General features: G+C 40.0%; 3 protein-coding genes across 3 annotated transcripts; 2 read left to right on the top strand and 1 right to left on the bottom strand.

Moving 5' to 3' along the window:
* Nucleotides 1–528: 528 nt before the first annotated feature.
* Nucleotides 529–2,369, top strand: BDB00DRAFT_841316 (inorganic pyrophosphatase). The gene is made up of 8 exons (XM_053124820.1): nucleotides 529–815; nucleotides 936–1,051; nucleotides 1,187–1,306; nucleotides 1,389–1,602; nucleotides 1,688–1,815; nucleotides 1,885–1,982; nucleotides 2,061–2,130; nucleotides 2,184–2,369. The coding sequence occupies exons 1-8, from the start codon at nucleotides 656–658 to the stop codon at nucleotides 2,259–2,261; spliced, it is 984 nt and encodes a 327-aa protein (XP_052976027.1). The 5' UTR covers nucleotides 529–655; the 3' UTR covers nucleotides 2,262–2,369.
* A 4,212-nt stretch (nucleotides 2,370–6,581) lies between these two features.
* Nucleotides 6,582–6,812, top strand: BDB00DRAFT_749235 (uncharacterized protein; the record flags this gene model as incomplete). Its single annotated transcript, XM_053118588.1, has 1 exon — nucleotides 6,582–6,812. A coding segment is annotated over one exon (231 nt), but the record flags the coding sequence as incomplete, so codon positions are not given.
* Nucleotides 6,813–15,770: 8,958 nt separating this feature from the next.
* Nucleotides 15,771–16,796, bottom strand: BDB00DRAFT_790822 (uncharacterized protein; the record flags this gene model as incomplete). Its single annotated transcript, XM_053120990.1, has 7 exons — nucleotides 15,771–15,776; nucleotides 15,929–15,994; nucleotides 16,068–16,172; nucleotides 16,230–16,264; nucleotides 16,418–16,497; nucleotides 16,573–16,676; nucleotides 16,734–16,796. The coding sequence occupies 7 exons, from the start codon at nucleotides 16,794–16,796 to the stop codon at nucleotides 15,771–15,773; spliced, it is 459 nt and encodes a 152-aa protein (XP_052976025.1).
* Nucleotides 16,797–16,957: the final 161 nt, after the last annotated feature.

Raw genomic sequence — 16,957 nt, 5'->3', positions numbered from 1 at the left:
GTTTACTTTTTGCCCCACATGTTGTGTGCAAGCACATGGAGAGCTGCAGCCTTAGCGTTGCAGCAGTAGCATCTATAAACAATGAAGACTTTATTTCGCTGATCTCGAGTAACACAAAGACCGACAAGCAATTGTATAAAAAGCCACTGAAACATTTGTCTCTTTTTCTATATAGACTGCTTTGCAGAAAGGAAATAGATCGGGTCATGATCCGAATACTTGAAAGCTAAATGCAGTAGAGTTGCTAATTATAATGCGCCTAAAACAACGTCATCGACAGATGCACGCACAAGCAGTGCAAGTGTCCTGAGCCTATGCTATCATCGTAATAAGGTTTCCATGGCAGTAGTAGTAGTAGCAGTAACCATGACATCAACAACGCCGTGGAGGGATTGCCAGAACCATTCATGGCATGAACCGCCACAGCAGAAAGTATACCCTTGCTAGGTATATATAGCGATAGCTACTTGTGTGTGTGCCTAACCACAAGGATCTACCGATAAACAAACAGTTGCAAACCTTCCTATATGAAAAATTGCGCACACGGCATAATAATTTTCAGCTGTCAAGAGGCTCCGCTCGCTCGCTCGCTCGCAGGTGCTGCTCCTGCTGCTGCTGGTTGAACTTATAAAGTTTTGATAGTGTAAGCATAAATATGAGTTCAAGGTTGCTGGGAGCTGCTGCTGCAAAACCGTTTTTGGCTGGTCCTTTTGTGCGCGCCCCTTCCTCTTCTTTCACAAGAATGTCAACTTCCTCTGCTTACAAGGTTGCCACTTCGGGCAAGCCATTTACGCCTGCCTACCGCGTTCAGATTCGTACGATGTGTTTCCTTTTTTAATTCAAAATGAACTTGCATCCCCACGTTTTTCTCACACTGACACACACATACACGTTTACTTTTCCGCAATTCCGTTTTTCTTTATTGCAAACTATAGAAAAGGACGGTCAAAAGATCTCGCCTTTTCACGACATTCCTCTCTATGCCAACAAGGAAAAGACATTGCTTAACATGGTTGTTGAAATTCCTCGGTGGACGAATGCCAAAATTGAGGCAAGTCAGCAACAACAACAATGATCACCCAAACAGTTTCCCAGCTTCCTTTTCTATACCCATCTACATAAATCGCTATTCTCGTTATCTTTTTAGCGATATGACTTTAATATCTAATATGTGTTAAATCAATAGATCGCTACATGTGAAGCCTTCAATCCTTTAAAACAGGATGTCAAGAAAGGCAAAGTACGCTTTGTTCGCAACTGCTTCCCTTACAAAGGTTACATCTGGAACTATGGTGCTTTACCACAGGTAAGATCATCCTTGGAAATATCTGTAAATACCTAGTTTTTTTTTTCTCGTGGGTAGTAAGAGACTAATGCAGGGAGAGTAGACGTGGGAAGATCCAACCAGTGTGCATGCCGATACCAAGGCGCGTGGTGATAACGATCCAGTTGACGTGTGTGAAATCGGTGAAGGCATTGGTTACTGTGGCCAAGTCAAGCAGGTCAAAGTACTTGGTGTGATGGCTTTGCTTGATGAAGGCGAGACCGACTGGAAGTTGATTGCTATTGATAACAGAGACCCGATGGCAGAAAAGTTGAATGGTAAACAAATGTGCTTTTGTGTTGAAGATTGCCCCCCCGCGTCGCCCAATACTTTGCATTAACACTTTTTTTTCCGCTACTTTAGATATTGCTGATGTAGAAAAGCATCTTCCCGGTCTAATTGACGCGACCCGTCATTGGTTCAAGGTCTACAAAATGCCCGATGGAAAGCCAGCCAACAAGTTTGCATTTGATGGTCAATGCAAAGACAAGGTAAGGGCATTCCTTCAGCAAATCTACAGAAGTAGCATCATCTGAGTTTTAAAAACAACGGATGGATAGGCATATGCAACACATGTGATTGAGGAAACCCATGACGCTTGGAAGCGATTGATTCAGGGCAAGATTCCTGCCAAGGCAGATACCCATGATATTAGCGTGTATGTATTTTTTTTTGAAAGGCAAAGGTAGCAGAAAAAGAAGAGATGCTAATTTGCAAAAAAAAATATGTTTATCAGTGCCAACACGACAGTCGATGATTCTCCTTACAGAATCAACGACGGATCAAACGTTAAATCCGTGGAATCGGTAAGAAATATAAAAGAACCTATCGGAATAACTTACTTATATCTTTGATATAGGATACTACATACACGAAGCAAGAACCCAAGATCGACGGAAAGGACGACAAGTGGTATTACATTAGAGCAAGTCTTTAAAGGGGAATATAATGCATACATTTATATATACACATGATTTTAAAATTAGAAGCTCTTTCGAGATATTAATAATAGTATTAAAATGGGTTTAGTAAAGCTGACCAAGACAACCAAATGCTGTGTGACGAATTCCCCCGGTTGTTTGGATTTGTTTGTTCAGGGCGTTCAATGACGAAGTCCACGGCACATCCATTGATACTAACATGATATGCGGTTTTTCTTTCGAAAGCGATTAATTCATACATGGATCAACCGACTTTACGAAAGGACACAGTCAAAGAGATTTCTTATTTTGAAGAAAGGAGTACAAACCAGGGCCTCCATGTTTGGCGCTAACCGTTGGTATAGGCAGAAGATACCGATAAAAGAATTTGACGACGCTGGTGTAATGCTGCCTGATGTGTTCCCATATTCATGCCATAAAGATACTGACTGTTGGGTTTTATATTCCAAGTTATGTTTGGCGATCATCACAAAAAACACGTTGAGTCAAAGTCCTTACGAAGAAAAAGTTTTAGGTTTATTAGCAAACATTTTTCTTTTAAGCGCAATCCAAGATATACGCCCTTGCTCCGTTGCTACTGTCATACATAAATATCGTTTCATGTAAGCTTGCTTATAAAATCAATGATTTGGACGCCGTTGCCATGGAGATACGTCAAGTGAAATCCAGCTGCTGTTGCGATGGTGAAGAACATTGTGTTTGCTATAAAAACATCAAAATAGACGCCGTTTGCCGGTAATACGCAAAGTAAGGATACACGTATACGGCTGAGTTCTTAGAGTATTAATCCACGGTTGCTGTGGGGAATTTTGACATGCCTAGCAACTGTATCTGAATGACGTTGGTGTAACATGCCTCGTGCATAACAACCGTACCTGAAGAAACCATATGTGGTTGAAGACTTGGCAACCATACAGAAATTCAAACCTTGCACATAATTTTTAAGCCTTCAAATATCATTTTTCTTTTCAAGATTAATGATTGTAAGTGCATTAATTCATCTTATTTTCGTGAGGAAGTCTTAATCCTATAATATATAAGGTTCTACCTTTTTTGTACGCTTTTTAGCTGATATTAGTGGCAACAAAGTAAAAGAAACATGGCCCTGAGTATATGCTCACCGACTACAATAGGAACAGCCTATAATTCTTCTTGAAGATCTTCAATTACTCAATGTAGTAGTAATGCTTGAGGAAGTATATATACATGAGCAGTAACGGTGAAGAAGAGAACCTCTAAATCAGCTTCCAGTACAATGGCTTGTTTTTAGCTATACTTTTTTCGTTGCTTAAAAGTATTGCATGGCATGACCGTTTAATCAGGGCAAAGCCAAAAATATATGGTAAATTGTTATCGATAATACATCGGTACATTACTTTCCAACAATTACGCTGTGTTTGCTTTTCGGTTAAAAAGAGGCTAACTAGAAGCTACGATACAAAGCCTTCACCTCGGAAAATAATAAAACTTACGCATTTCGTTTTTTGGATATAAAGAAGAAGGCTGCTAATTAGTATATGAACACAAAAACAGCGGATGATCCAATATATACATATGGATTCATCATCATGCACTTGCTCACTTAACAACCATATGATACAGTTCCAACAATTGTGAAGCCTTTGTTTAATCGTGCACCACGATCACCCTCCTGACACGAAAGCTTACATCCAAAGCATAGTAATACTACTTGTTTTATTATCTAAATAATAATACTTTCTACATGCTTTAATCAAGCCTGACCGCGACTCAAATGACCAAAAGAGTTGCTGAAGAAATAAAAAGAAAAACCGCGCGATCATGCGAAAGATGGTGCCTTGACTGTAACCTGTGCTCTTTGACGAGTGCTCGTCTTATGCTAATAAAGTAACAAAGCCGTAAAAGTTATAAAAGATGGAAATGAAATATGTTGATATAAGGTCACGTTTGCAAACATCATCATATAGCATAAAGGACTCAAAACAGCGTTTGAGGTCTTATTCATGTAAAATTTTGAATGTGAAAAGCTTTCAAAGGGTTAGTACGCATAAAAAATCTAACATACTCGTGTTTTAAGAAATAAGGATGCTAAAAAATGTTTATAGCATAGTAACAATTAACATATGGACACCTCTCGCTTGACTGTATATATCTGTGGCAAAAAAAAACATTAGTAAGATAAGTTCCTTTCACACAAAGATGGGACATGATATAATAACTATGATGCCATAGTGCACTTGATACCAAGAAGCGCACGCTGTTGTACACATGATTTGTACAGTACATATACAAAGCGGGCAGATACGTTACTGATAGTTCGGCAGGAAAGAAACGCACACAAATAATTCGTTTGAGTAACTTTTTCTTCAAGCACACGTTTTGATGAACTATACTGAAATCCTGCAACACAAGGAAAAAGAAACTTTGTTGTTTCCAACAAAACCAATTTCATGTACCTTCTGTGCTGAGTTAAAAAAAGTAGTAATACGACAGTACAACACATCTTGCACCATTTAGAGTATAGTATATGTGTAATAGACAGGGCTCTAGTGTACAGGTTTTTTTCTCATGATGGCGGGGTTCTTTTCTTACTATGGCGTTCGGGGGTGCGGCGTGTTTTTTGTGATTGGCAGAAGCTGAAAACTACAATGGCGGCCTGCTTTTTGTGATTGGCATAAGGTGAAAATTACAATGGCGGTGTGAGATGGCGCCTCAAAATCGCCTGTTAATATAACATAGGTGCACCATTACCAAACTTCGACTTTAATATACGATAGATGTACCACACCAGACTTCAACTTCAAAATTACACGGACGCCGAACAACAATAATCCATTCCAAATTTAAAATGTTTGAATGTTTATACGGTTATTTATTATTACGGCGGCGTCGTTCCAATGCAATATGTTTTCCTGCAGTGGAACGACGCATTCCTGCTTTTTCTGCTGCAGCAGCTATCGTCATCTTCTCCTCAAAATATAGCCGGAAAAGGTTCGTGTTCGTTGCTTGGGTGACGATATCCCTTGTTCTTGGTTGCTCTAGGCCTTCCAAAACTTGGAATTGGACCAGATGGCTATATAGAAATATTTCATGAATAATTCCGTGTATAGTTGAGACAACAAGCATTTCGGGAATAAATTATACTTGGAACTTACCAAGATCCATCTGGTCATCCATGATAGGATCCACTGGAAATGCCATCTGGGAATTGGGATCCAAATCTAGGATCGTTCGATGAAGGGGATCGTATAGTATGTCAGTGTCAAAATCAGGGAAATAAAAGATGGTTCAATATTGGATGTTAAAGGCGCCAAATAAATGCAAGATGACGACTTAAAAGATGGTCACAACAAATCTCTTTTTTTTTTTATCAGCCGCCAATTGTCGGAAAAGCGCGGGGCGGACTCGATCTGAATTAATGATATGTTAAAGTAAACCATTTCCCAACGGGATGTAATCTTTCCTTTTATTGCACTTGACTCATGTGGGAAGAAGTGGGGGCACAAGGAGGGTGTCACCAGCATCATCGTTTTCTCCGGTGTTGAGGACCGAAGAAACGGGGACGAGTACACGTTCTGTACAAAATCCGTCCGAGGGTTACGACACCGGAACCTGAGTAATGCCGCTAACCGTGATTGGACGGTTTTTGTCAGCTTTACCTAACAGGATTTAGAAGCTTATCAACAAAATGTTCGATTTAGGAGAGAGTGGGGGTGGGCGAATTCACTTCTTGGGGCCTGGCAATGAAAATTTCTTCCCATTATTTTGGAAGAGTCCCATGGTTTCATTTGGATCACTTAGATTTCTATATCATACACACCTTCCCAATGTCTTCATATTGAAGAACATCTGAAAGAAAAGAGAGTGCAACCTGTATTGAATTCAAATACAACTTTTCTGTATACAGTGAGATTCCTTGATGGTTGATAATTACCTTTTTTTAGGTGATATATTCATTCGAGTGTTGATGCAAATTTGAAAGTTCACACGTTGACAGACAACTGTTGAGTACTTCTTCGATGGAAAAAAAAGCTCTTGAATGGTTATCAAACACCTCCAAAATTCAGTTGTCTTCCACAACTGACAAACAAATTTACAACAAAAGTTTCCACTTTTATGAATAACAATAATGTACACAGTCAAATGTGTAATATTAAGATTGAAGAGAATATCATTGTGCTAAATATTCTTGCACCTCACTCTTTGACTAATCATTATCAATCAATAGCACTCTTTAGTAAACCGCAACGAACAGTAGTTTAGAACTTTTACATTTAAGCATTCTTTAAATAGTTTGATTGAAGCGTTTATCTAGACTTCTTTTTATATGGCTAGACAAATATGTCCATGGACGGACAGTGAACAATATACAACGAGTATATAAGCCATATTATGTGATTTACGCTAATGGATTAAGCAAGAAAATTATTATCCTCGTTGCCGAATTTAAGCCGCCAAAAGCACATCAACGTCTCGGATCTGAATACGTAGAGCTAGGAAAAGAAATGCGTATATTGACAAAACGACTCGACGAACTCGGTATTGGGAAGCCTGTCGCGAGTGGTATCTTGGCATTAAAAGACACCATCCATACCTTTGTACTGGTGCTGAGATATGCTAAAGTATACGCGACTATTCTATTATCCAAGACACTATTTGATGTCAAGAAAACGATTTGATTTAAACAAGATATCCACATTAGCTTTTGCTCAAGGTTAATCCATTGAATTGAATACGTAATATAATATTTTTTGATTAATCTTTTTCTGTTAGATCCCACAACGTTGCTTACCATTCTTTCATATCCCTTCATCGTCCTCCCACTTGGTATGATATACACTTTATCAAATTCCTTAGTCACAACATCAATTCACATTGTCAATAAAAAAACAGTTATTATAGGTATAATCATACAACACTTTTCTCCTCTGAAAAAAAAATTAGGTAAATATCATTCTGAGGGATCGTGTTCACCTGTTAAAGCTTTTTTAGTACATTCGTTCTGGAGTTGCTTGGTCACTATTCAAACAGAAAAAACCAGAATCGACTCTCTGTATAAAAATAATGACAATCTGATCAATCGGAAAGCACTTGATTAATAGAAAAGCCTACCTTGCCTTCTTCACATTCTTGATTTCCCTGATCTTCTTTTTTATTAGCAAACGGGACTCAATTTGTCGTTATAAGCTGCGCGTTGTTGTCTCCATAATTAATCAGCGGTTTTGGTTTTTTTTTGCCAGCTGTAAAAAAAGATGATCGAGGGATTGGATCATATAAGCATCGTGTGACGACACATTGGAAGCTTTTTTGTCAGTTGTGGGAGACGATTGAGAGGTAGAGATAAGTAGTGTTATGTTATCTTCAACGACGCCAATAATTCTTGTGCTATACTGAACTATGAAGAATTGGAGTGCTCGACAACATTCAAGAGTTTTTTTTCTGGCAAAAGTTTGCAACAATTGCCTGTCAACGTGTCAACTTTAGATTTTTTGCATCAAAAATCGAGCCACTATATACAAGCTCACTTAGAAACAGGCACATTAAGAAAGTATGGGGAACTAATAAATCTACCATCAAGGAATCTAATGCATCTAGAGAAGTTGCATCTGAATCCAATACCTACATGCTGCGATTTCTATATCTCTCGGGTGTATCCAGTATGAAGACACTGAGAAAAGTATATATTTTTCTCTGTTTTTGATATGGAAAAGGTATCTAGAGCGATTGAAGGAGGAAGGTTGTCCTTGAAACGTAGCGTAATGCAAATCACGGTTAATGGAAAACTACAAGAAACTACTTTCTTCGGCAGATCCAGAAAGTGAACCCCACTCCCCACCACTCAAAATATCGTATTTGGAAAGGACGTAATGACAAAAAAAGAGAACCCCACATTAGCCATCAAGTTGTGTGATAGGTGACACCAAAAATATCTTGTGTGTGCGATTTTGTAAGTGGATGTATGGTGATCAATGCTGCGGGTTCTCAAGATTTAGGTTTCTTCCCTCACATCACCAAACCATATAGAAAGAAGGTGTTACAGATAGAACAATGGCGAAAATACTTTAGCTTCTTAGGCTGGACTACACAATAGTCGACCTCTTGCGGTCAAAGGACGCAGAAGCATATTTCTTCAAATGCATCAAAGCAGGTCGTATTTCAGGAGGATATCACCTTTGAAAGAGACAATAATCAATTCAATATATTAAAGCGCAGTACTACCAAAGATTAAGTCCATGTTCGGTTCTTATTTGAAGATAGCGGTATCACATGATGGTCGTAGTATGTTTATTGCGTTAATATCCAATGGATTCCATGTGGACTTTAGCAGTCCATAGGTAGCTGGCCCATCAAGGAAACGAGAGTATAGTCTGACTTGATAAACAAAAACATATGCTGTGAAAGATAACTCGTTGTGTGGCGTCACAGCTACTAGAATATATACAGCTTGCTGATACAACAAAACAGCAACTTTCAAAGTCTGACCATCCGTCTCTAACGTTTACTTGATTCAATTAGCATGCTATATCCCTACAGCCGCTATATAGCAAATGGTTCAACCTGCTTCTCTATAGAGAAAAAAACCAGTCGGTGTTGACTTTTTAACACATGACAGTTGTCTGACAGCACCATCTGATGCTTATTGTTTGGCAGGTCGGCATATAAAGAGAGCCCGCAATTTAATTGAGTGCCCTTTTTTTCTCGCGCTAATAGTTTTTCACACTATGAGGATTAATCAGCATGAATTAGGATGTTTCTCGTAATGAAGCGCCGGTTTCGTACAGAAACTCTGTTATTTGTTATGCGCCGACAACCGCGGAAAAATGTTTCATTCAAGCCGGACCCGATGAGAGATTGCCCGGACAAAGATACAGAATTCAAGGAATCCCAATGTGCAGATAGGACCATCAGCAGAGAATTCCGTCTATTTCCATTAAGCTCAAGAAATCTTATCTTTCCTATTTATGAAAGGAAGAAGAAGCTAATGCAGATATGACGTTTCATTTAAAAAAAACTACGAAAGTAGAGTGTGAGTTTTGCTTTTTCTCAAAAATATGATTAGATGGGTAAGTACACTGCATTAAATGGGTTAGCGGAAAGGTATTAGCCCTTAATCCTAAAACGAAGTAGTTGTCATCCATTTCTGGTCTGAGAATCATTAAACAAGTGACAATGCTAAACGATTATCTAAACACCTACTATATTAGTATTACGTCGAGAGTGTGTGTTTGGTTTTGTTTCAATCTTTTCCTGGGATCAGGTTACACCGGGCCAAGGGAAATAGGAAAGGGACAATGTGTTGGTATGGAACGGGTAAACTATCAACATCTGGCAAAAATTTCTTCTAAATACCAAAGTAGTTCCATCTTCGTACGGATCCAACGGACCGATGTTTAAACTCCGAAGGGGGGTGGTGGTGGTGAAAAAATAGAAAAAAATCACATAAGCGATGATGAGAAACAAAGGGCCCTGAGACAAATCAATAATCGGGGGGAGGGGGCGTTTGTTCTTGTTTACGTACGCCCTGCTAAATTAGAGTGCGGTGGGTTTTTTGAAGCAGCACACAAACAAGGATATACCCAAGAAAGGACAAGGGGCCGGAAGAACAGGTTCAAAAAGTTTCTCCAAGCAAAGCAAGCAACAACAAACAACAAACAACTTGATTGTGAGCGTGTGTGTGTGTGTGTGTGTCATAATATCTATCATTGCCATAATCATTTTGTCACCTGTTGCCATGTGCATGAGGTGTGAAAAGAGGAGATAGAAAGTGGTATGGAAGGAGTAGGAGGGGGAGGGGCAAGTAGAAGGGGAAAGATGGTAATTCTTTGTTCCTCTTCTCCGCTTGCTGCTGCTGCTGCTGATGATGATGATGATGATGATGCTTCTTGTCGTTTGTCTCTATTCAGTAAAGAGGTAATAATAATAGCTAGGGTCAATAGACATGTAAGGTAAGTAATAGTAATAGAAGAACGGTGGTCGATCAAATAGAGTATACGACTTGCCTAAACAAGTAACCCTGCCATGGCTCATTTGACATTTGGGCGTCCTTGCGTCCTATCCAGCCAGATGAGCATCCCTGCTCTGCATGGCTTTTGGGGGGGGGGCAAGCGTATTGTGCTTTTCTTCTCTTTCTTCGGTGCAGTGCTAATTAACATGCGTTTCATGTTTACAGTGAAGCTAGGACGCTCTTTAGAAAAACAAACATAACCTGCTAAGAAGAGAATGGCTGATGGATACAACATGATGAGCTCAGGAGCTGTTACAGATCACACTCTATTAGTTTCCTTGATAGCGACTCTTGATGAATTGGATATACATCCATATATGAAAGATCACTATTATATTGAGCACCCATTCACACATATGAAAACGTAAAGAAATACATTGACTATCGAGGATAAAACTGTGTCTGCTCTGTCTCCTGAGCTTAGCCCAACAACAGTTAGAACAACTCCAAGGCAATAGCAGGATGACATTTGGCCTGCGAAAGTGTGGAGAAAAGTCACTTTGAAGGTTTCTTACAAGTGCTGGGATAATAAATGTCGAAACAAAGAGCCCATGTAAAGGACACAAACAGCTTAATACTTGATAAGAGATATCAGATCATATATAATCAACGATGATGATGACAAGGCAACACAGTGTGAAGTGAAACTACATGGACAGTTTGTTAAGAAGATAATGATCGAATTGGGGATATTTTTCGTCTATATATCACATTTGTGTCCATGATCAAGCCAAAGAATGATGGGATACAAGCGATAAAGACTATAAGTGTAAAGAGCACTTTTTCATATCATACCCCATCTATGACTGATAAGAAAACGGCGAGTAGTTTATATACTTGACAAGACGAAAGAAGGTCATTTCTTCCCACTCCCAGCTGGGGACAGCAATTGCTAGACTTGCCATTATGCTTTTCATGCCAGATTTTAAAAATTGTACTTGGTGGGGGGTGGGGGGGCAAAGATGAATTCTGAATTTCTAGAATATAGTTTTCAGCTTCACTAACTTACTGTAAATGCTGACACTCACCGCTCAAAAAGGATCTTGGCGATCATTTCTTCTTTCCCACAACAGGGGGTGGGATTCACCCGCGACAAAGAAAAGAGAAGAGCACATCATCATACATGCATAACATATAATACTTTCCTATCTCTTTTCATCCTGCCGACACATGAATAAAATAGAATGCTATTATGCATGCTCTCTAATTTCTCCTGCACTGCTCTTGGAAGCATCTTATCCTCCACCACCCTTTTTTGTTCTCAGGCCAGGGCAAAGGGAACTTGGACGGAAAAAAGAAACGCCCTTGATTTTGACAGTTTTGCGGCTGTACTACGTTTCTCGCATGATGTTTTTTTTATCTAGGGAGAAAAAACCCTCCTCTTTTACAGCAGAAAGAAAGTTAGAGGCAGATGACACATATCAATACACAGAAGCCTGGTTTTGATATTTGTTTGTCGCTGTGTGTCGTGATGAAGGAGAAGCAGTTGTGAGTGACATAATGGAAAAAGCTGATCCGCGGTCATCACCGAAATAGCAAATACGTCTCGTTTCCATCCATGTGTGGGCATGGAGCATTCAAATATTCGATCCGACGGCACCTGTGGGGGAGGTGCTTACTACTATAATGCCTGCGCACACTAATTTGTTGTTGTTGTTGTTGTTGTGCGTTGTGTTACATGTCTGTATATATGCGGGTCCTGCATGCAACACACACACACACACAGCAAATACTAATATGGTGGGAGTCAGCTTGAAGGGAGTTTTTTTGCAAAAATTATTTCAAATACAAATACCGCTAGGGTAGTACAAAAAATTTATTCAGGAAAATCAGAGAAGTCAAGGGTTGGAGGTAAGGTGCGATGGCTTTTGTATTTTTTGGCAGCCCACTCAGCATGCTTAAAATCGAGATCCCTGCTGTAAATTTCAATGAATCTCCAGGCACGCTTTTCATAATGAATTATGTGTTGTATAGGGATTCGTTGAGGAAGCTGGTGGACGCGTTCTTGAAGGGATTTGAAGGAATAATCACATTCTTGTCTAGTAATTCTCTTCATCTCTGCCCACACTCTTTCGATCCAGTTACACTCACAATGAAACTTTGGATATTTCTCAAAGATCATGTGGTGTTTGAAGCAGATCTCCTCCAAAAGGGACTTTTGTGCTTGGAAGTCTGGTTGACTTGACATAAGGTGCACTGCACAGCAATTACCAGAGTTTTCGCGTTGACAATAGCGAATCAAACCTTCAGCTGGCCAAAACCCTCTCTCCTTGATAACAGCGCTTAGCCCACGGGGAACACCAGCATCATCAACCATACGCTGAACGACCCATTGACCATCAGGTCCGATATAGCCACCGTTACGGGAAACGATTTGCTTTCCTGCTGGACCCATATTCATTCTATAGGCTTTGAGAGCATCATCCGGCATCGCAGAGTGATTAGAGCTTTGGTCAAAGCAGAAGACGCCAATGCAGTCACCGTGAAGCACTTTGAATTTCTCGATGGCTGATTCAAGCTGCTTCGCCATATGCTCTTTTTTCCAGTACCCGTCTTTTTGGGCACCAGGAATAATTGTTTCGCAACAAAATAAGCCGTGGCACGAGCATCCAAACGCGCTGAGCATTATTGCTCGACCTTGACCTTTCTTACGAATGATGCTTTCGTCTGTTGCAAGATACAAATTGCGTTTGCTGTCGTTCGAGTAGAAGTACGTCTCGTCGTGAGTAACAAGGACTTTTCTGCGGTCCTATATAATTCATAACAAAGCATTCGTTGTAAGAGCATTTATAGATTGTTTCCCTATCAAATGTACCCAAATTTGCATCGCCAGTGCCTCTGGCTCGTCGTCATTATCGTAGGAAAGCATGAGCTTACGATGCTCAAGCATTCTTTTCGACCACTCCTTCCGATATTCAACAACGTCTTGACGTTCGTGACCGTCAATGTAAACGCCTTGTGCTTGACTATCACGCAGCATAAATCCCCATTTCTTCAGGTACCGTCTGACAGTGGATTCTGAAATCATGGTTTCAAGGCGGTGCTCAGGGTTGCATTCGTCAACAACAAGCTTTTCTTGAATGAACTCCTGGAGTCCGCGGACCGTTCTCTCCTCAGGCTTGAGAGAGCGAATGAACTCTAAGCACCTCGATTTAAGGTGCTCATCAGTAAGCATACATGCTGTCTTAATGTATGCACCTCGTTTCGACGGAACAAGCGACTTATTGACGAGGTACTCGTTGGCCCATTCGCGAATTCGTTGAGCAAAGCGTTTACCGCGTTTCCAAGTTCCTTCACTCAGTTGCAAAGACGCATCAACCTTGCCAGTGCCATTTAACACCTTCGTGAAGAAGTCGTACAGAGTGCCAAGACGGGCTCTTTGCAGCTGGTCGACGTCAGGCGTTTTCTTGTATGGATCGGCGTACTTTTGTAAGGCTAAAGCAGCCTCCTCCATGGTAAAGCGCTCTTGCTGCTTTTTCGCTTCCTTAGCTCTTTTCAATTCGATTTTCTGAAATCCAAAAGCTTCTTCGATGCGCTGAGAGCCTGCTGCCTTTTCTCGCTCCTTTCGTTCTTTACTCGCAATAGTACGTGGATCATTCTTATGATAGAGGGTGCCACGCCCTTTTTTATCAGCACCTTCGCTCCAGACAAGGAAACCACTGGATACCTGATTGGTGACTCTGACGAGTTCTTCTTCGGTGAAGTCAGAATAGTCTTCACCAATGATTTCTTCGTCGCTGATATCTTCATCGCTGACGTGGGCTACTTCGTCAGAGGCAGGCGCAGGCTGCTCCTCACGCGTTTCAACGCGTTCTTCTGTTTCGCGCTGTAACTTCGCTTTTTTGCCGTTGTAGTAGTTGGCTTTTCCCTTGAGGGATCTTTTGCTTGGTTTAGGCATGTTGAATTGCAATGGAGTTGTGATGGGAAGTAATGGTTCGATAGTAAATGGAAGAAGTGCTAATTGCGTTAGTTCAAAGCGAAATGGTGTAGACTTTGAACGCAAAAAACGATTGTATCCCAGCCAAATAGGGCCAAATACGGAAACTTTGAGGTGTTATTGCGCAGCGACAAATGGCTCAATCAAAATAAAATTTAGCACACCGTGTTCCTCTCATTGAAAGCTGTCGATTGCGCTATATTTCGTGGCATTTGCAGGTGATGGGAAATTTCTATAAAGGTTGAAAATTGGGTCTCAGAAACTCCCTTCAAGCTGACTCCCACCATATACACGCGCTGCGGGCTGGCAATCACGCTTGTTCTTTTCTTTTTGTTGTCGTTGCCGACAGTACAGATACACAAAAGAAAACAAATAAAGTCAGTAAGCAGCTGACACCCTTCTCCCCCTAAAAAATGAGGTCACACGATTTGACACAGCCGCGAAGGTTGTGATACCCTTGTGTCTTGTGTGTGTGTGTGTGCGTGTGCCCGCGTATGTGGCTATTGTGGACTGTCTCTTTCTCTCTTTGTTTATTATAGCTTGTAGTACAGAAATATAGCGCGTTGCTCGTCTATCCTACGTACTCACGTAGTGCGTGGATGTGTCACCGTCATCAATCATCCGCATATCTTTCAGGATTTTCCACTAATGGTTGGCACATCTTATATTTCTCAACTTGGCGTCGCACCAATTTCGATTTGGCGATGGGAGGCATATGGCATTTTCTTTTGGCATGACATGAATACCCGATTTGGCACTACATGAGTTTTCCTTGGCATGACTCGAGTTTCGATTTGGCATTCTCGATGGATTTTAATATTTAACATCATGTATTTGTTTAATCCAACAGTTCTTGACTAAAGATATTATTAGAAAATATAGCTACAACATTGGTTCCTCCATGATTTACATTGTGGAAAAAAAGTTTTTCGAGTGTTGAATACACCCTCAACAATCGCTTGGAGTAGAGTAATTACACGGGCTGAATTGATGATGTGTAAAAGCCCCCGATTCATTTATAACAAATCAATCAAACTGACTTATTTCTTTTTCTTTTTCTAAAAGATATAATGAGGCAAAGTGATTGATTTACAGTAAGTGGTTACTTGTCAATAATGACGTGCTAAAATGATTAACTGCTTTTACTGTGAAGTATCATAGAAGAAATAGTAAAAAAAAGCAGTAATATGCATAAAAAAATAAGGATGTGCGTGCTGCACTGTATTGTTGTGAGGTGAAGATGGACAAGAAGGATGATAAAAAGCAATTTTTTTTGTGTATGTTAAAAATATAAGAAGTAATTACAAGAGGTTGATATTGATAAGGATAAAATATACATGGTTGGGTAAAATTATTGATCACTGGGCGTATTTGTGGATTGGCTTTTTTCTGGACGACAAGATTCGATTACATATTGGTGGCGAATAATCTGGTCTACTTCCATTGTGAACTTTATAGGGCGGCTTGATTTCTACCAATAAAAGCCCTTCTGTTGGCATTGCACCATATTCAAAGTTCATAGACAAGTCAGTGAAAAAATAGCCTTTCTTGTCAGCGTTTTCTGATTTGCGAGGTGCTTTTTCATCAGTTCTAAATACGAGTAGAAAAGTAATTAGCACGCTGAAAAAATTTATTCATATTGATATTGTACCCTTTTCTTGTCAACAAATGTGTTTCATCCAAAATGAAAGCATTAATGGGTGAACAGCGGACATCGAGAAAGCTTGTTATTGTTAACATACTCGTGAAAGGCTTGCCACCTCCCGCAACCGGCTTTCTTTGATGATTTTGGAGAATAGAACTTGATTCTAAAATTAATGTTTACAGAAATAAGTATGTACACACACACATTTTGAATATAGAATTGCATATCCAGGTTACGTGCATGGTAATAACTGGTTCTCGAATTTGGCTGTTATTCTCGTCTTCATCATCGCTCAGTTCCTTTGCAATACCGCTGCATTCATTGTATTTCTTTTTACCAGCCTATCATCATTGATAAGTTAATAAATCTATTTTTTTTTCAAAACGAGAATTTACTACCTTTGCAAATTTGTTAACAATAGCTTCTCTTTTTTCTGATAATACGACAAGAGGATATTGTGTTCTGCACTCGTCAGTGATTGCTTCCCATGTGTCATTGTCAAACCGAGATAGGGAAGTTCCGTTTTATCAAAGGTCCAATTTTTTGGACCGCCTATCGAAAGGGTAACCGGTTAAAATTCCGGTACTAAGATGCAGACCGTACTCCAACGATGAATCCGGATAAACACTGCTCAAGTCGTCAAACAATAAAATACCATTGACAGATCTAAAGATACAGGTAATCCAACAAGTTAGTACATAATGTATCATGTAGCCACTGGAGCGGTTACTAATTACTTACAGCTCTTCCTGGTAAGTATCAAGCATATTTCTTTCACCTTTTTCGATCGACAACTTTCTGTATTCGAGTAAAGCTTCTGACACTTCTACTCCATTCACTTTCCACTATGAAAATAAATATCAGCGTCAACATTATGTTAGAACATAAATAGAACCTCTCACCTTCTCTATTCCGTCCTCTAATTTGACAACTGGCGCAGTATTATGAGACAGGTATGTCGTCATTCTTTTTCTCTGGGATGAACCGAACGTAGAGTTAAGGCGCCGGAATTCACGCTCATCAGTCACCACAAAAGGTGTTAGTTCATCTAGACAGCAGGACGGTGGCCATGGAAGTCGGAATCCGCTGAGGAGTGTGTAACAACTCACCTGCCAAATGAACTAGC

The sequence above is a fragment of the Zychaea mexicana genome, assembly GCF_025766255.1.
Source record: "Zychaea mexicana strain RSA 1403 chromosome Unknown BDB00scaffold_81, whole genome shotgun sequence".
NCBI classification, from domain to species: domain Eukaryota; kingdom Fungi; phylum Mucoromycota; class Mucoromycetes; order Mucorales; family Lichtheimiaceae; genus Zychaea; species Zychaea mexicana.
Note: the sequence above shows the minus strand (reverse complement) of the source record. Positions and strands in the feature narration are given on the sequence as shown.